The sequence below is a fragment of the Hippoglossus stenolepis genome, chromosome 18 (genome assembly GCF_022539355.2).
Source record: "Hippoglossus stenolepis isolate QCI-W04-F060 chromosome 18, HSTE1.2, whole genome shotgun sequence".
NCBI classification, from domain to species: domain Eukaryota; kingdom Metazoa; phylum Chordata; class Actinopteri; order Pleuronectiformes; family Pleuronectidae; genus Hippoglossus; species Hippoglossus stenolepis.
Genome location: NC_061500.1, coordinates 11,077,435 through 11,098,533, shown reverse-complemented (window position 1 = coordinate 11,098,533; position 21,099 = coordinate 11,077,435). Strand labels below are relative to the sequence as shown.

The 21,099-nt window shown below is 42.0% G+C and overlaps 1 protein-coding gene across 2 annotated transcripts in view; it reads left to right on the top strand.

Annotated features, from left to right (window-relative positions):
* Nucleotides 1–14,691: 14,691 nt before the first annotated feature.
* Nucleotides 14,692–21,099, top strand: part of LOC118125850 (astrotactin-2) — a 248,262-nt gene continuing 241,854 nt past the window's right edge. For both annotated transcript variants that reach the window (XM_035184886.1, XM_035184885.1), the window contains exon 1: nucleotides 14,692–15,281. In XM_035184886.1, coding sequence (XP_035040777.1) covers nucleotides 14,852–15,281 — 430 coding nt within the window. In that variant the 5' untranslated portion in view covers nucleotides 14,692–14,851. The remainder of the gene's footprint in view (nucleotides 15,282–21,099) is intronic.

Sequence of the window (21,099 nt, the reverse complement as noted above, 5' to 3'; positions counted from 1 at the left end):
GTTCTTTCCCACTGCCTCTTTCCATTAACCAAAGGCGACGCATTACAGGCAAAAAGCTGGGGGTTTTTTCACTCGCTGGTCAATTTTGATATTTCGGGCTATTTTGCCTCTGTAAAATGTCATCTCTCAACACCAGAATGAAAAGGCTGTGTTCTAAAGATGAGTTATTTTTCTCCTCGTACTCTGAGCCAGAAATCTTCACTTCAGTTGCACTTGCAAACACCAAACTTTTTTCTGTATTCCAAACGTTTCTACTGGGAGGTGTGTCTGTACACGATCAGTCAAAGTCTTGATTCATATAACATTTTATTCCTGCAAACATTTTTGGAAATAGATTTTTTTTTTCCAATGGTTGTTGGAGGTAGTTTTTCTGATTTATGAAGTGATAAAAAGAAATATCCAAAATTCTCTCTGCAAAAACCTCTTACTTTTACGTCTCTTCTGGATGCATATTTACATTTTGATGCCTTGTTTGCATATTTGAACATAAAAATTCACAAGGCTTGTATTACCAAAGAATAAACTTCTCTTCATGTAAGTGGTCCACGGGGGAAGTTTTATGGGGATGTTGAAGTGTGTTTTATCCCATTTCCTGCCAATTTTTGAGTTTACACAGGTCCCTGCCATCTGAACATTTGATGTTTTAAGAAGTTCCCTTTATCTCGTGTGTTTGTGTTCCGCTCATTTAAATGCACGGGTGATACTCGGAGCTAATGCTGAACAACTGTGGCCAGCAGCACATCAAATGTTTGATTTAATATGTGTGACTTAGCTGGAGATAATCCACACAGCTATGTTTTCAAGCTGCTGGCTGGTCCCCCCCGCACGCCTGCAGCTTCCTCAGTTAATTCGCCGCCTGCTATTCACCGCCACCTGACCAGAGCCTGACGTGGTCTCACGCGTTACATGTTCGATAAAGATCCTCAGGGTCCAGATTATTTTTTTTGCACGGCACCTACATATTAGCTTTGAAGCTTTTGAACTGTGTGTGTGCATTAGACAGGGACATTACAGGCGAGTGTGTAGCTCTCTTCACAACAACGCAGGTGCAGGTTTGTTTATTGCTTAGACCTGTCTCCTCTCTGTGGTTCATCATAACGGTATGACACCAAAATTCCAAACACCGTGCGCCTAATGCCATGAGAACTACACTAATAAACACAGTGCAAACATCTAAATCAATTATAAATAAAACTGAACACTCCTGACATGAAACATTTTCCAGTTAAAAGATTTATTTGTCTTTTGCGTAAGTTAACACAGGGTCAAGAGTGCAATTAAATGATTTGAATAAAACAACATAAAAAAGCCTAATGAAATAAGACAATACAATTTTATAAAACGATGTTCATTTGAGGATACAATAGCATTCAGGGATGCAAGTGTAAAAAACCAAGTGCAAACTATATAGGAATATGTACAGTTCAAACAGGCAGGTGAACAGATGCAGAGGATTGTTGGACGTGAATTGACGATGACTTTATAAACCTGATGACCTGATGATTAAAACTGTTCTGAAGTCTGCCTCTGTGCCGTCTGTGGTCCTTGGTGGTAGATGTCCTGAATGGCCGGGAGTCAGGTTTCCAGAGATGTGTTGTGCCGCCACTACCCCCCCCATACCACATTTTTACAGATTGAATTAAAACCTCATTGGCTGCTCGTCGGGGGAAATACAAGCGTGTTCTAGAAAAGTCTCTTGAAAGTTCCTTAGAGTTGTCTTTTAAAGTTACCGTCTGCTTGAACTTCATACGTGAACAAAACTTAAATGGATGACATTAGAAAAGCGTCACGATACATTGTTTACCTTGTGTCGTCTGCAGTCCCACAATGAAAAACGACAACATATAGGTTCCAAGCAATAAATGTACAATATAGACAACAAATATATATGTGATTACAACATTTTAGTTATGATCCCTTTTACCTGTTACGCATCAGATTTCAACCTTACATCAAATACATCATTTTCTTTATTCCCGATTGCCTGAAATGATGACGTTGCTAGAGAAATATTCATCAATGTGTCATGGACTCAGGCAGCTAAGGAAACAGCACTCACATATGTTAATAGTAATGGAAGTCCTTCTCGTACTCTGTGGAGTTGTTACAGTCTATTTCGCAGCCTCTCGGCACAAACCACTGGTTTACACTCTGCTTAAACCCACTACAAACACCAGCACCTTCATCAAATGTGATTCATTGGTGAGTGTATGCAAAGCGAGGCTGAATCAAAACTCAGCAAACCATTAAAGTGGAGCAGATTTTGCATAATGTTCCTTTTTTTTTGTTGTTGTCTAAAGCGTCTATGAGACTTCAGTAAAATATTGAAATTGTTGTTATTATTCAAACACTTCCAATACGCACTGTGTATAATTAACTGTAATTTATAATCACACTAGCGCTTTGCTACTTACTGGTGAACCTTATTCATTTATACAAATCCGATTTTTGGGGGATGGTTTATTAATCAAAATGGATATTCTGGTGATAGGGGTCTGTTCTTGACTATTAAACAGGTTTGTAGCAGCCTTGGCTGTTTTTGCATGTCAAGTATCTTTGTCTCTGTGTGACTGCTCTCCGGTCGGGGCGCGCACATTTGTGATGCAGATGTTTATTCTGTCCGTCAAATAAACTCACGAGGGGAGAGATGAACATCCAGCCTCTGGCCAAACTCTAACTTATGACTCCAAAGAAAAAACATCCAACAGGAAATAATTGTGCGCAAATTGAATACGATCATCACAAAAAACAAAACATGATACATTAGAGGTGGGAGTGAAAGTCTTCTGACATCTTAACATCGGCACAATTATGTGTTTGAGTGATCCTGAAAATGCATTTGAGTCTTTGAAATGATTCCAAATGACTACAAACAGGCTTCATATTAAAAATGTGTATTTACTATTAGAGAAATGGGGGACGTCCCCCCCTCCCCACCCCCACCACCTCTGCCTACAACATCCACAACTTCTTTTGCATTTGATCATGTTCCACTGAGGCTGTGATCAGAGAGAGAGAGAGAGAGAGAGAGAGAGAGAGAGAGACAGAGAGAGACAGAGAGAGAGACAGAGACAGAGAGACAAAAAAAGAAACTTTCAGGCACATATTTAGTTACAGCATTAATTATCAGTTGCTCTAATTGTATTCTGTGTCCGTCTAATTAGTTTGAAGGCATGGATTTCACAGCAGTCAGTGTGTGGGAGGGTCATGTTGGGAACTGCAAATTAGGTCTGGGGTCTTGCTGATGAGCCGGGGGCATTGGAGGAGATAGCAGCGAGCACCGTGGCCAGATGAAAGAGATACAGTGTGGGCCTCTAATAATCTCTGCAGCAACATTAGGAGCTCGGGTCCTCCCCCTCCACGCCCCTCGCTTGAAATCCTGCACGACGCTTTGTTTCTGTATTAGGTCAAGAGTGCCGGCTGCATGAGCTGATGTGGACACGGATGGTAAAGCGCTGTGATGTGTATTAAATTGGCGTAGAAGTGAGGATCTTAGTGGACGTGCGTCCGTAGCTGGATAATCATTTAGATAATTTTGAACATTTGTACAAGAGAGGTTAACCTGCCGATCTGATAGGAGGAAGCAGTCATGAGATATTCCAGTATTCCATGAACAAAATGTCTATTCTTTTTATATGATCTCTAATCCTTTTACTGGTTTAGTATTATCTGCAGAACTGGGAAATCTCCCAGACATTTACTGTTAATTAGTAATTCAAACTCATGAATGTGTTTCCTCGTAATATCTCCTCAGCATGCAGTTATCAATACATTTTTGTGTGCACTGATCACATCATCCTCGTCATGATGAGGTTTATTAAAAACAAATCATCGCCTAATAATTGTTTTCTTAAAAAGTATCATAAATAAACACATGAATAATTAGAGTAAAACAAAGGTTAAAATCAGGTTAAGAGACAAAGTCACCAAACAGGACATCATATGTGAGTACAAGCCTGACCGGAGGTAAATCCAGAGGTTAAAACCTGATCAGGGGGAAAGGTTAGATTTCATGTATGTTTTGTAATAATAAAAGTCAGTTAAAATATACTTTAATAAACTCAGACGTAAGCTGTGATATCGATAGCGATCATCTGACATTGAGGAACTTGGAGTGTCTATATCTGGGGGGGGGGCAACCTTTTCTCTCTCAAGGGCCATTTTAAGATTTTGAGGGCCATAGTAAATACATCCTGAAAACATAACCGCTGTTGTTAACGTTGCATGGTTGTTGCAGGAAGATTTTGTAATGTGACCCAGACAGGAAAGGGCCATCCAGACACCTGACACTAATATGTTATGTTCTTTTCTACTATCGCAGGAAAAAAAGGAATCGTTGTCTTGTTGTTGTTTTTTTGTTTTCTTTGTATTTATTGATTGCCGGACGTTCCCCACCCCTGGTCTATATTAAAGAGCAAGGCTCTGCTTGTATAACTGTGTTATGGGTAAATAACTATGAAGGCCATTTATTTTTGTATAAAAGTGTCTTGGACCAAAATGTGCCCGGCTCGCATCGTTTTACAGGACAATAAAAACCGTAGCAAAAAACAGGTGCCACAGCAGCATCACAGCAAAAAAACAGATAGATCTTCATACATTTAACACAGTTATATATAATTATGAGTAAGATTATATTAAAACTCACAAATATGTACTTGGGGGAAGCTGACTTTATTTCCAGGGAATGTCAGAGCTGTTGCGCGGCCTTTTTAGTCCGGAAAACCAACTGAGACTTTAACAAACCACAGGAGTCCAGTGAAGCAGGAATTGATCTGTTAGCTTCTCTGTTCTTTGTTCTAGTTTGGAGTCTGTCTTCGCCTTTCAGTGGAAACACACTGTAACACCGAGCTGCACTTTTCAAGGGAGCAAACCAGACATTCATCAAAGCAAAAATTTAATAATGAGAGTTCGGGAAATAGTTATAATGATAACTAATGGTAATTTTGTATTGTACAATCCCACATGTGTGTTGGATGGGTTCAGGCAAATTGAATGGTTAAATCAGCTCTGTCAGAAGTGAGCGGACATTCCCCAGCTTGTCCTCTTTTGTACGTCTGGTTTGTTTGTGCAGCTCAATTTCCCCAAAACAATAAATTGCTTTAGCACAGTAATAGGCAGGAGTTTTATGACCAGAGGACATGAAACGACGTGGAGCCTCGTAAAAAAAAAGGAGCTGATAATAATGTAGGAATTACTCGTGGCAACATTGAAATTAGTTTTGACAAAGTGTTGATTTATTTTAACTTCAGCAGCAATGTTGCATTTCAGACTTTAATTTCCACTGCCCCGCAAACCTTTTTTTTGTTTTGCAGTAATTATTATTATTATTATTATTATTACTTCCACTATTATTGAGAGAGTGCAACCAGGCTGTGTTCAGACCAGGCTGAGATTTAAATTCTCCTTAAACTCCCAGAACAACTCTCTGCCATATAGAGTCCAAGTGCAACAGCTTAAGTGTTGTAATAAAAAAAAGCCCGGGGGGGTGAGGAATATATCGCTCTGCTCTTAAAGCTGGTGACAGATGGATTGGGGGGGGGAGGGAGGCAGAGGAGGAAAAGCTAAAAGTAATGGCAGGGAGCAAGGCCAGTGTAATGAGAGTGAGGCCACGCGCCTGACCTTGCCTGACGATCCCACCGTACTCCGTCCGTCACCGGCGGGACGAACGGATGGGTGAGTCAGTGGGCCAGGATGTGGACAGTAAGCGGGGGTGACAGCTGACCTGGCAGCTTTCAATTGGGATGATGGAGGAGGATATGAGCAGCGGGGGGTGGACGGGGTCATCCAGAGGTAGATTTTCTCCCAGTCGGAGTCTGTCAGGGAGCCACCGGCCTGTCGATGAGGAGGGACGTGGCCCTGAATGACAACGGTCCACGGCTGTGGTGGAGCAGAGAGACATGAATCAGCTCCACGGTTCCACTGCAGCAGGCATAAAACACCGGAGCACGCAGGCCGGGGAACCGTCTCCTGCCGTCTTCGCACGAAAAAAACGTTTTCAGCCGAGGGTTCAGACGGAAATGTGAGAAGTGTCAACAGCATCTAAGGAAGCTGTTAACAGTATGCAAATGCCCGGCTCGATAAAATGCAGCATCCAAGTGCTGTTTGCTGATGCTGCAACAAAAAAACACCACAACAAACCATCGCTGCTTTCACCTTTCTATGCTGAAAACATTAGATCTTTGGGATTATTAACAAAAATGTGAACATCACACTTTGTTTTGGCTTTAAAATTGGAATAAAATACTTTTTGGCAGATCACAAAAAAGGCTTATTTCTCCCAAACGTTGCTCACACATTTGTTTAAATCCGTGTCACTGAGCGCTTCTCCTTTGCCAAAATAATCCCCCAGCCGACAGGTGTGGCACATCCAGATGCTGATTACACAGCCGGATTACTGCACAGCTGCACGTTGAGCCGGTCGCAGTAAAAGGCCAAGTCAAACTTTGTCAAAGCGTCACAATGCCGCAGATGCTGTTAGTCGTGAGGGAGCGTGCGGTCGGCATGCTGATTGCGGGGATGTCAGCCGGAGCCGAATGTCCATCATTCAACCATCGGCCGTGTGAGAAGGCGTTTCAGGGAACTTGGCTGCACTGCGAGCCGTCTGCACGCCCGCCCACCACATGTCGCCATGACAGCGCTAGATCCAAACCAGATACTGAGATATGAACTCAGAACAATGACCCCCATGATGTTCATTTGTCAAAAATCGGACATGTTCAGGGGACTGATATATTGTATATGAGCGTGTGTAATTTGGTGCAGATCCAAATAAAAGCCTGGATCTTGTGGATTTAAATGTGGTTTCATCAGGAGAGTGTTGAGAGAAATGTGCACGACTGATCGCCCTTCATTTTTATTTAATTTCTCTAACCTGAACTTTGCATGCTCATGTAATAAACCCAAAAGAGTTCATGGGTCCTTGTCATCACATTAGACAAACCTGGGCTCGGGCCTAAATTTTTCATTTAGGTGCACCAGCACATGATTTAGATGCACCCACATTTGTTCACTCTTCCTTTTGGCACCTCAATAATTCATCTATTATATCTTGTCTTAACATTTCACATATATATATATATATATTGGTAATTTCTTTAGGGCTGGGTATCGCCACTGATTTCCAAAATCTATTCCAGTTTTTCTATTCGATTTCGGGTTCGATTCATTTCATTGTACATTTCATTTCACATTTCACAATACCAATTTTGCCTGGATATGAAAGAAATTCTCAGAGAATGTTTATTGTGAAAGTGTAAAGTGAGTGCAGGTCAGCAGGAGCGTGGAGGGAGGAGACCCAGACAGGAAACTCTGACACGATACAAACCGACCACTGCTTCCGCTCGGAGTCTGAAACAACGGCGCTAATCGTTTGGTATTAGCAGTCCATCATGGAAACCCTGTACCCTCTCCTCTCTCATCTGTGCTTCACTCTCAGTGTGTCAGTGTGTGAGTGAGTGGGGCCGGGTGTCCTCTACTGTCTCTGTGTCACTTCTTTCTGTTTTTTTAAGCAGAAATTCTCTAAGGAGGACGAGAGCAAAAAAAAAACCAAATGCTGTCTGACGAACAAACTGCTGACGCTGCTGTGACAAAACACTCACCTAACTACACCGCAGATGTTCACTCGAGAAAGGCAGTCAGCAAGATTAGACTGAAACACTCATAATTACATTCCAACATACTTATCTTCCGTAAAAACGTATCAGTGCTGATGGAAGCACTTTTGAAGAATGATGAAAGTTGTCATGGTCCGACTCCCACATGTGGAACATCATTTGACAAATTAGAGGGACAGATAGGAGTTTCCAGTGCTTTGCAGTAAAAGGGACTTATCAGTAGTCTGCTGTACGGATAGGCTGGAATGTGTGCTCAGCATCCACTGTAAAATGTAAGATGGTGTGTGTGTGTGTGTGTGTGCGTGTGCGTGTGCGTGTGTGTGTGTGTGTGTGTGTGTGTGTGTGTGTTTGTCCTCCAGGTGTAACCCAGTTTCTGAGGAGCTCTTTGTTTACACCTGCAGAACTAGGGCAGCCTCCAGATAACTTAAACTAATCAATTAACAAAGATAACACAAGCACAGCACATCTCTCCTCACTGTGTCTATACAAACCATCTACATCATAAATGTATGTGTATGGCTTCATGAATTCCATGATTTCCAGATAACACCTCTCTGCTCCAGGCTGATTACATGTCATTGCCTTGACACATGTTAGATGTCATGTCAAATGACATCTAGTTGTCAAGCCATGACATATATAACATGACACATAAAGACTGCTTATGTTGGTGATTCTCTGACATTCGCTTTACCACCATGAGGTTAATATTTATGGTTTTTGATTGAACGCCTCAATAACAATTAGACAGGTGCAGATGGAGGATGGTTTTCATCCAGCACTGGTCAAAACTCCACTTTGTTTTATGCTTTGCTTAATGAACGAATACATACAAAAACTAGGAGGGAGAGCACATACTTCCACCTCTGCCCCACGGCCCCCTCAGAAAACCCCATTTAAATTCCCAAGATCCAAACGTTTATTGGATCTGGATCAAATTGCTCACACTTAGACATCAGTCCCCCAAACATTCCTGGATTTTCTTCGTCAGGATCCATGAATTATTCACCAAGAAATAAACGTAAGTGTTCAACAAAATTCCTGGATACGCCGGCTGATCCGGGGCCACAGCAAAATGTTTTATTTATATAGTAGATGGTTCCTAAGATGGTTAGCATGGTTAATGTTAGCGTGCTGACATTTAGCACAGAGGTGTGCCTATATCTGCAGCCTCACGCATCCGTCAGCTGTGTAAATTCAAATCTGCCTCAAAACCCCGAAAGTTTTCACTGATAAATTACTGACTCAAAGGTTGAGTTCAGTCGCAGTGGATTGAATGATGACATTTCATCATGTGCTCATTCACTTTCTACAATAAATATATTCCACACTCACAGCAGTTATACTCTTTACTGTAGGATCCCGGGGATTTCAGTCCAATGGAGCCTTCTAACCCTGATCTATAGAAGACATTGGAAATATTGGACACAAAAAATAATGTAGTGGGTGATCTTGCACCAAACACATGGGAGTTTGTCTCACACCTACTTAGTTATGCACATTTACAGAATGATCTATATACACGGTCCTCTACAGCTGGACTGTGCACAGGTTCACTCATAGATTTAAAGCTCATTGAATTATATCTTTTTTAATAATGGATGAAGGAGCCGAAAGCAATATTCATTTTCTTTCTCAATCTAGTCTGGAGATTTAGACCTTAGCGATATAACTTTTAGTTTCGGGCTCATTACAGGGTCACATTCCCAACTTTTTTATTAATGCTTAATTTGACAGAAAAAGCAAATGACATATTTTTTAATCATTCGCTGACATGAAACAACACCGCACCATTCTTGCTGAAGGAAGCAGGGAGGGGGAAAAGGTCAGGTCCTTCACTCATGCCACAGAAATCTGTTTAACCATCTCTGTCTAGGTGCAGTGGACGTTAGCTTGTTGTCTATCAAATTCAATTTTGAGAGAGTCGGCGGCTGCTACGGCGATCGGGTCGAAGCAATTTCCTGGACAATAAATCTCATATAACCAACCACAGACTGTTTAAAAGCTCTCCATCAGCTAATAACAATTCAGTTTTCCTTTCCATCCCCTTGTTTCAGTCGCTACACGCAGCTCTCCACCACCTCGTCGAGCACAACAACATCAATCAATCCCCTCAGATGCCTTGTTACCGTTTGCCCATTAAAGACAGACAGTGTTCAATGAAATCTATCGGCAAAAGAGGTCATGTCTGCAAAACTATCGCATATGCTCCGTGGGCCCCCACTCGGATCTCACCACGGTGTCAGCACTTTCACGAGCGGGACAGAAAAGCTTGTCAGATTTGCCCTTTAGGCTAATCTTTGTAGCCAACTGTTCCATCAGGAAATCATTATGACAGAATGACTAAAATGTCAAATTAACACAGGAGGGAAAAGGGAGAAATCGTCCAAATGTGAATCACTGTAAGGGGGGGGGGGGTGCATGTGTGAATTCACTTTGACGTTAGATGTTCAAAGTATGGATGAATACCGAGGCGACATTTAAGGACACCTAGTAACTTCTAACTGCTTACATTAGATGTCATTAGCAAGATTATTATATATAAATATATATTTATATATTATTATATATTTATTTATTATATTTTACTTTTAACTATTAGAAACCAAAGTATACATACACAAAATGTTAAATTGAGTGCAGCTGTGGGCGGGCCAGCTTAGAGCAGGAAGTAGGATCAAGTTTTTGAGTTATAATTTTGCCTTTAATTTTTAAGGAATAGAAAAATATCATATCTGCAAACAGGGTGCTATTTAAACGGGTCCCTCCACTTCATCTCTGCCAATAAAGTTTTTAGAATTATGTTAAATTGATGTAACTTCATTGTGTCTTTTATATAAGGAGGCAATTAAGATACTAAAGGTTGAAAATGGAAATCAATGCGTCATTGAATTCTGGTGCATTCACTGACAGAAGCCCTATGATGGAAATCCTGTGGAGTGGCTAGAGAAAACCACATAGTCTGTATACACACACACACACACACAGACACAAAAAAAATAATTACAGTGGTGTGTTGCGCAAAATTGCCCCAGGTGATATTCTAAATGCTGGATATCGGAGAAGAAACAATGAAAAATGAAAATACAGAATTTAATTTGCCCTGAACATTATGTGTTTTTTGAACGAGGGGTTGGTTTAAACAGGAAAAACAGACACACTGTGTTTGAATGTTTCAGCACCATGGAGAGAGAGAGAGAGGGAGCCTGGGTTTGCAAGCAAATACACACAGGCTTTAACTCATTTGTCTTCATCGCAGTCTTTGCTTATCCCACGTTCCTGCTTTAATCTCCTCCGTGTTCCTTAGATGGTCTCTGTTGAAATGGGCTGAGGAGACGCGAGAGGACGAGACAGGAAGGCAGTGGAACAGAGGAGGCACGTCTCGGAGTCATCAGACGCAGAGTGACTTATGATGGTTGCATTGCTGGATCAGCTGTCACCGGGCTGAAAGTGCTCTGTGGCCACTTTTGTTGACTCGGATTTATTTACTCGCGGCGCGTGGATTATGGGATGCACTGCACATATAATGAGAGAGGGAGGGGGAATAATTCTATCTCACTTCTCAAATAAAGTGGGTGTACAATACTAGTTACGAGTCTGTGTGTTTGAAGACGCATTATTTGTTATGAATAGGGTTTCGTTTAAATTTTTTCGCTCCTAGAAAATTCACTAAAAGTTGTTATATTTGTGGTCTTGCCCGATATAGTTTACTTTTATTTATGTGCATTGAGAGAAATAAACATCGGATAATTTTTTGTGTATACAAATACAACATGTCAAGGCACTTGTTGACTCAACTGATTATATCAGGAGAAACATTATTGAATTATGGGATACAAAATCCAATAGCTCTGACGACTGCTTCACATCAGTATTAGGGTAAGTCCTCATCAGTTGTGGGTTACGTAAAGAGACAGCCCACGCCAGAGAGTGGATGTGCCTTACTGACGGATTGGCTAACGTGACCAACACACACAGTCAAAATGAGCATGCATGACATTGTATTGTTGTCCAATGAAAAGACATAGCTCGATAAGATGACCCAAAGTCACTGCCCCTCACCACAGAATGATTTACCTCAAAGTGTTATGTATGCATGACTCAGTAATACGTATGTTAGATAATTTATGACCCGGCTGCATCTCATATATGTGATGTAATGTGGGCCTTTCTGCATGTGCCAATTTAAATCTCAGAAAGACCAGCGTTTTAAACTGAGTGCATTTTGGGTTTTCGAACTTGGTAACTACTGCAACTCCTACTGCTAGATGTGGTCATTTGTAGAACTTATAGAACTGCTGTATGTTTTCAAAAAGGCTTGTGAGAAAAAGGCACATTCAGTCAGCCGTACAGTAACCACACTGATTTAGGTCAACGACTGCACAGTATCCACAAAATACACGGAAAGGACACGGTTTACTTGTATCCTGGAAAAGTAGAACTGCGTAGATTTTTTCCCTGAAGTAAGTCACATGTGCCTGTGTACCAGGTGGCATGCGGACGTGCACCTATAAGCACTCAGGACTGTAAGTGCAGGGACCGGGACAGATCCGTGACTGCGTGTTTCAGCACCACGGAGAAAGAAAACACATGGTGAGAATGTGTGTGTTTTAATATTTCAGCACCATGGAGAGAGGCAGAGAGAGAGAAGCTGGCACCATGTCCCTTTTCCATATTAATTCTATGTATGATTTGAGTGAGTGGTATGTTTACACCGGGTAAATGATACAAAAAAAATTTACTATTCACAAAGACATGTACAAATTTGCATCATTTCTTCTCTTTGTGTTGACACTCCTGTCCCACAAGTCGATACACAAAGGGAAGTGACGGAGCTGCTCCCGCTGGAGGAGGAAAAATCAAAGTAGTGTGTCGTGAGACGGCTTCGGGGAGATCTTGGAAAGACAATAATAAATTATTAAATATCTGATGGATAATTTTGCCTGCTCTTGAGTGTGTGTATGAATGACGTAGTTTCGTGCAGACTTTTTCTGTTAGTGAATGAAAAAGGTTCCAATTATTTCTGTGGTATCAATTTTAAATACAGTTTTAGATTCAATGAATAAATCACCCGACTTGAGTGATTTGATTAAATAGGCAAACTTATACATACATATATACATTAAACACAATGTTTGAGTCTATTTAATCAAATCACTCTCAAGTTATTGATTTATTCCCAGTAACTCAACATGATAGAAAACAAAAAGGACACAATTTACATTGAACTTATGTAATAAAGTTACATTGATATTGAATATGTAAATAAAGTCAGCGATTCAGTAGTATATAAAATAAGTGGATACATGTGAACTTTATGTGGTACAGGGCCACTGAAGTACTTGTATAGACTGAGGATAGTACATTTTCAACAGTTGTAGCTCCATTGACCGAGCATGTGGTATCCGAGTGAGGTTGAATCAGCCTCCCTCATCTATTAGCTTGTCAATTACTATGGACTTTTTTTTGAAGAATAAATCATGTAGCCCCCATGTAATGAGCTCCACATAATAAATGTTCCTTTATCTAAAACTTTATCTGTGTAACCCATCATTTCTAATTCAAATTTTTTTTGTGAGGTTTGTATTTTAGCAGTATTTTTATTTCTTTTCAACACACCTTGATTTTCCCAGTAATATTTGCTCACTTTCATTTTTGGGATCAGCCATCCGACGTGATATATTTCGGAGTGAGCTGAATGTACTTTATACTGAGGCTCTCTCAGGTGAAACTGCACTTTAAGTGGAAGCAGTGGACTAAATTTAACTTTTTTTTTTTTTTTTGCCAAAGCTGGAAACAATCTTTTTTAACAGAAGGTCTATGGAAGAATGAAACTCCCTCAGTTCATTACAAGGTGACGACCTGAGGTCTCATTTATAAAATTTGGGGGCAATCACCAAGTGCACAGAAAAGAATGGAAATATGAAGAACTGCAATTCCATCACAACAGGGCTCTCCATCGGCTGATAGGATAATGTGCAGTGGTGGAAAATAAGAAAGTGCACTTACTCAAGTACTGTGCTTAAGTGCAGTTTTGAGCTACTTTCTTATGTTGCTACTTCAACTCCACTCTTTCAGATGCAAATAATGCACTTTATAACTCAATACATTTATTTTATAGCTTAACTTACTTTGCATATCATACTTTGCAGATTATTGATGCAAAATATGACCAACAAATTCATTATGATGATTAAACGACCCAGGAGTAGCCTACATTAGCCCCACCTTCCCCAGCTGCATTAAAGCAAAGGATGCATTAATGTTTCAACATCTCAACAAGCCGGTGCATAAGTAGTTCTTTTGTATTTTCAATACTTTACTCAAGTGCATATTAAATGCATGATTTTCAGTTATAGTGTTGTGAAATACCGAAACACTTCTTACTCTACTGACTATGTGATGTGATCGACAGCTCTGGGAGAGCAACACAATGGAGCATGAGGTGAAGTTGTGAACAACATAAACATAGATTATTTATGGAATTATTATCTGTCTGACAAAAATACTACTACATAGTGTAGGTCAAATGAGGTTATATTTTCACCAACTTCTTTGTGTTTGTTTTGGGAGCAGCAAGATTATGTAAAGAAGCAGCAAACTTGGTGCAGGGATGGGCGACAGCCAGGGAACAACCCATTAGGGTTGAGACATTTTCATAAACTTTTGGAAAATGTATGAATACAGTGGATCTCGATATAAACAACAAAAAAACAGATCTACGAGTAAATACATGATTTATGATTGTCAGGATACTTCCTTTGTACTTTGCTGTTTGTTGTTAGATATATATATGTATATGGGGTTTATTCGGGCACTGGTGAAGCTGTGCACCGTTCTAGTAGTTTTCATCAAGTTAAATGAAGCAATTGTTTTATTTCTTTACAGAATCATAAGAATGATAAAAATGTCCAAAAGCTGTGATTTACATTGTCACACCACAAACACACATTTAAAGGAGGCACAAGTGATCACAGCCACACGAGAGGGAGAGATAATGACCAACACGCTGACTCCACCTCACATCCGTGTTTAAAAGGGAAACACGTGCTGATCGAGTGTTGTCCCGCGGTGTGAACACGGATGGATGTGCGCGCGGAGCCGAGAGATGTCATCCTCACTACACCTGTGCTGCCGCCTCCTGGACGGACGCGACTCCTTCGCAGCGACTCAACTATAAGTGAACGGGCGGTTTATGAGCCCCGCTCAAAGCGAGGGAACCACACACACGGAGCGGGATGGCGAGGACAGTGCAGCCGCACCTCGGCGCCCTTCTCCCCGCGGTGCTCTTACTAGCGGCCGCCGCGTCCGTCCTGGGGACCAGAGGCGGCGCGTCGCCCGACGACGAGAGGGCGACGAAGGAGAGCGACGCGGAGGCGCCGTGTGAGGTGAAGACCGTCACCGTGTCGACCCTGCCCGTGCTCCGGGAGAACGAGTTCAGCTTCACCGGCGGAGCCTCGGCGAGCGTGGCCGGAGGAGGGGGCGCCGCCGGAGCAGGTGGTGCCGCGGGCGGCGGAGTTGGCGGAGGAGGAACTGGAGGAGGAGGAGCGGGAGCATCGGGAGGAGGGGGGGAGTCCCGGCTCCTGTTATTCGTTAGGACGGACCTACCTGGGCGAATCTCCGTAATGGATGATCTTGACAACACAGCTCTCCCCTACTTCACACTCGGTAAGAACTGCGGTGGCACTGTGTCCCCCCCTCCTCCATGTTGATAACCGGTCCACCGAGCGGCACATTTGTGCGCAGAGGGACCAGGCGCACTCCACACTGGCTGGACGCGTTCTCTCCTCGAGCTCCATTCCCCCGAACCCTGCCTTCATGGTGCCTCGGTGTGTGTGTGATCACCTGTCCCCCGCTTCCATTGAAACTCTAACGTCCAGCCTGCATGACACCAACAACCCAACATGTCAATGCAGGGTTTTCTTTGCAGTAGTTTCTATTGGAAACACTGCTGCTCTGAACTAGGCAGCACTCATGTTTAATTGACATTTCACCCTCTCTCTCTCCCTCTCTCTCTCCCTCTCCCTCTCCTCACTTACCCTCCTGTCTGCCTTTTCCTATTTTGTGGTTTAATGTGATTATAGCTTAAAATTTCATGCACACACTAAGTGCGGTGCTCCAATCAAGGAATGCAATTTGGCCCTGCAAAGATGGGCATGAAATTGGCAATTTATTCTCACTGTATTCATGCCTCACACATGCCTCGCTGGTGGTATTATAACTTTCCCTGGATGAAATATTTCGTCTGGAGTTTGCCAACGCCGTCAACATTCGGCCGTGGCAGCTTTTTGAGTGAAACAAACCATCCTCCTGTTGTTTTTTTTCTTCTTCCTCGTGTGTGTTTAGTCACACATGCCCAAGTGAATCATAACGGCACAACACTTGTATCTGACAGGTCATTTGAAGTTTCGCTTTTGAAAAAACGATCCAGGGAATAGCATCACTCTGCCTTTTTACAACAGCCAGAAAGGGATATTTGTAAGAGGAGCAGACTATGCATGAAGGGAGCTTGCTTACATAGAGCGATGTGCCCCCTTTTGATGTGTGAGCCAAGCAACCGTTTCTCCGACTGCGCATCGGTGCAGACGGTGTGCGGCGCACGCTTTTATTTGTTGAATGCAATAAGCCACGCATGATAGCAAAGTGCTGTATGTTTTCCGGTCCCCCAGTCAGCTCAGGGTTTTACTCTATTGGCTCAGTATGACAGAATACCTGTTAGAAGACTTGTTGGAGGTAAGTGATGTGAGGGAGTGGAGAAAATCCACGATAATGCCTCATTACTTCAAGTTTTCTTCTTCTTTTTTTCTTTCCCTGCATTCCCTGATCTTAATTTCATTCCCTGTATGGATAGTGCCAACTCGACTGGCTGCGTTGAGGCGAAGGCAGACAGGCTGAGGGCCCGGAGCATTAAGCTAGTAAATCACTTTCTATTCTCATTAAGGACAGCCGTTGACTGGTGAGAAAGGCCTCTCTGTCCTCCCAGTCAGCCAGCTAGCAAATTTGCTGCTTCACCCTTCCAGTGCGCGGCTGCCTGCTGCTGCTGCTGCTGCTGCTGCGGAAGGATGAGAAAAGGGGCTTTAATGGTTCCACGTGTGCAATAAACATCAAAGGCATGATGTGTGCTCTTCATTCTCTCGGAACACAGGTTGAGATATCAAATCGTTTGAAATGACATTATGAAGCAACGTTGGCCTGAGGTGAGCCGAAACTCGTTACACTTACGTTGGCTTTAAAAAAGGCTTTTAACACATTTTAGCTGAATCGGAGACAAGTTTGACATTGAAGACAGTATAATGGAAAATGTGCTTCGCCACAAATGGTGTATTCGCTCAGTCCTTGAGAGAATTGCAGCCACGCTCGTTCGTGCAACTGACCACATTGTGAAACTAAATAATCCCTATAGTATAGTAGTGACTCATGCGCTTTCCATTACTAAAGGGAAATTCATGATATTAAATATGAATTTATACTATGAACCAAAACAACACCGGGCCTTTCCTTCCTTATGTTTCCTGTCATGTGCTTCGTTCAGTCCTCTTTGCAGTCACGTCTTTATTTTAGTCAAACCCTCGATAAGTCCGACAGGTTTTCATTTCCCAGACCATGTTGTCCGCCAGGAAGTGGTGCAGCATTCCAAGTCAAACAAAGTGCCTATTGGTCTTTTGAAGCAAAACTTTTTTTTCGTGGCATGTTGATATTGCTGGATTTGTGTCATGACAACCATTCACCAGAAGGCAGCTGGTTCGGTTTGGGTTTTGCGGTCTACTCGTCCTGTGATAGAAGAGTTTGGATTGGCGGTTTCAGACTCTGGACTTTTGATGTCACCTGTGCTTTTGTTGTATTCAGTATTCAACATCACAATGCATTAGGTCATCCTGAAAGCTTTTTATTAGTTGCAGAGTTCTTCTTGTCAAACGAAATGTGGCACCCGGCATCGTAAACACACAGTGTTGTTGATTTAGTAGAACCAAATGAACAAGCTGAATTACACACAGTGAATTTTTATCATCAGACTTACATTTGTTGCATCAATATTCCTCCCTATCGTTTTTCTCTTTCCTATTAGAATTCGGATGCTGCAGGAATCTTAAGTCTTTCCAAACACGCACAGATGTGTAGTCATTTTCTATTTATTTTATTTTTCATTTTGATCTTTTAATCCAATACACATCGTCTGTATAGTGGCTGTATGGTGTGTAGACCATATTGTTTCAAGGCGATCACCCAACATTATCCTGTTCTGTTATTTTAATGTCCATTTTCTGAAAGTTTCAGAAAGTAGCTGTTTTTAAGACATCCTGACATTTTCCTGAAATTTAACCAAAGACAATGTCTGTGAGCATGCAAGACCTAGTCAGTTGCTGCCAACATTTTCTTGAACCTGCCAGTCCCCCCAGTAAAATGCCTGAAAAATGTCTGAGTGAGCCCTTGTGAGAATACAGCAGGGAAACTACTAAAAATAAACGATATATAATGTGACAATGCTGGTGTCGAAATGCTCTAGAGAAAAATAAGTAAAGACTAAACGTCTACTCTGATACCAGAGAATAAGCGTAAACAAAGCTAAATTGGCCCTCAGCTGCCACAGTCTCATTACACTGGAGGCACCTGCTTGTTTTTCCCCCCCCTCTTTATTTAGTGAAGGATATTTCGACCTTTTCATGCTCAAAATAATTCAATTGGCTTTTCTTTTTTCAGCAGCAGATTAACACATTCCCATTTTTCTTTCTATATTTGCTCACTGCTTTGCTTTAACACGTACCACCGGTGAGTCATCAGTCGGTGTTTAACGCTGAGCTGCACTCGACTGACCTGTGAAGTTACAAACCAGGCTTTAGGTCTTTTCACAGATGTACGTCTCTCTCCTGTGATAACTACGTTCACCCACTATTTTCTAAAAGGAAGGGAAATCACACCACGGAGATCTGAAAATACCGGGGCCCTACTTTATTAGCCGACTGTCATCCAAACCATAATGAGCATAGTCTTGTGTCTCATTTTACGATACTGTCAGATGTCCGATTGCATTTGGCTTGAGTGCGACAGAGGGTGCAGCCCTGTTAATGTTAATGTGAATGTCTGTTGCTGACTGACTCGGGAAGGAAGTAAAAACATTGGTTTGGCAAATTCCTTGCGCCCGACTGATCAATGCTTGGCTCGCTGAATGTTGGAGTTTCCCCACTGGCTGTTGATCATTCAAAAAGAGTTGGCCCCAGCAGTTATTACAATCATCAGGGGGATGTTGACAGACAGTATTGCAAACTTTACTGACATTTCTGACCTTAAGCAATTTTTTTCAAAAAAAGCTACATTTTGTACAATCTTAAATTACTTTCTGTCGAGAGAGTCGCCAGATATAAGTAAGCATGAGGTTTGGCTTTCCCTCAGCAGGGACACCTCTGTGGCACAGCTGACGTAGTTGTGAATGAGGTTCTAACTTTCTCTGTGAGGGATCATTTTACATGCAAATAAAGTGGAACGCAAAGCATCTTTAACTTATGTATCTTCTGATGTTTGTCAACACAACGTTGTGATTCTAAAACGAGGGGGTTTAGCAGAGCAGCAGCCTGCAAATGGCTCAGGTTGTATTTCATATGCCTTCGTTTGTGTTCAACGATTGAAACACAAAAACATGTAATAAAATTAATGTTTTCATTCATCAAGCTAAATAGTGACGGGAATTAAGGCACTATACTTTTGTATAATCAATGATCATACTTAAAGAATCCCCTACCTTATGATATGCTAGTGTACCTAGCAGAGATTGGATTACACGGCTCCTTTTTTAATTCTTTCTTTCCTCATCCCGCACAAAACATTCTAACGTTTTCGGCTTTGTATGATTCACCCTTTTGTAAAGTGACATCTAATATCACAGCTCCTCACGTGTCCTCAATTTTTCCACATTGATCATTCAGCCATACACCAGGTTTTGACCTAGTCTTGTTGAACAGACGTCAGAGGTTAGGGAAGGGGGGGAAAGGACAGCGAGTCCCCTTCCCAGTGTGGCCTGTCCGCTCAGGTTTGATTTATTACTACATGTGTCACATGGAGAATGGATGAGCAGAAAGGGCAGTGCGGAGGAAACAAACCTAGCTTCTTCCCTTCCCTCCCTCGCCACCTCCATATTTCATTTTCTCCTTTCTTTTCTACACCTACACCTGCTTTTGGTGATGTGCATTGGATTTGCTGATGTTTTATTGTTTGTTGTGTGCGTGCATGTTGGAAAAAAGGTTTTGTGATTATATTCAAGGAATTAAGTGTTTAACTTTCTAGCTTCGGGGCTTGCACTTTAAACAACTGTGTTTTCCAACGTGGTTTTAGTCTGCAACTTGCAAGAAGTGTTGGCAATGCAAGTTTTTCGCATCACACTTAGAAATTCTGGGGAGCGGGTTCTATGCTGCTACGCTTTGTCACACAAGATCATTTTCTTTGCTCATTTTAAGTGACGTGGGACTGGGTGGAAATCGATACGTTTAGCAACATGGCTGACTCGGTAAACACCTCATTAGGAGTTCACCTTTTTGAAAATATTCAGGCAGTTAACGCAGGGTCAGAACCATTCAAATGTCTCCACGTCATTTATCGTCTCTCTGTCCACTGTATTGCACGAAATCTGTATGCTGTTGATTTTCCACAGCATCCAAATCTTGTTTATTTTTGCGCATCGTATAAAGCTCTCGCACATCAACCGGCCTTTTCCTCTCTTTCGGTCTCCCCTCTCTGCCCTGCTGTATCTTTCTAAGTAGGAGTTACAGCAAACCCATGCTCGCTTAGAGATGGGAGATTAAAGGCAACAGTGGTAAAGTGGAAAAAAACGCTTGTACTGGAGCACTCTGTTCCCTGTGGCACAGAACATGTACACACTGCACCGCATCTCAGTCTAATGTCAAGGGGCCGAGCTTAGCACTGCAGGACAGGCAATGAAGAGGGGGGCAAAGGTCATCAGGAGGGGTGGGAGTTATTACATGGTGTGGAGAGCTGAGATGGAGGTGTGAGTTGCCCTGCTGCATGAGATTTTGTGAGAATTTCCTTGGGAGTACCATAAACAATCCTATCCAACTGATATATTGAGGGTGTTTAAAGAGACCATTGCAGCTGAGATCCATGATGGAGCCTGTGCAGTTCATCAAATGGCCTGTTTATTATCATTTGACCTCCTATAATAGACCTACAGGAGGCTGTCTTTCAAAATGAATCTGTCCCACGTGCAGTCCCATCCGTGGTGTGAATCCTGTGGCTGGCCAGTCCTCCTATGTAATGCCCTTCCATAAGATTTTCAGTCTAGGCTGTGCGGTTTTTCATCAAGGATATTGAAATATTAGGTTTACTACAGCAAAGAAACTCCCCATTTGGCTATGATCATGGCACTGTGTTTTGGCTGAAAGCAAAATGGCCTATACAGTCTGCTTTTAGTCATATTGACATTATTGGTTTTAGCATTATTATTTCTCATAGTTATTAACTTGGTCTTAAATCTGTGAAG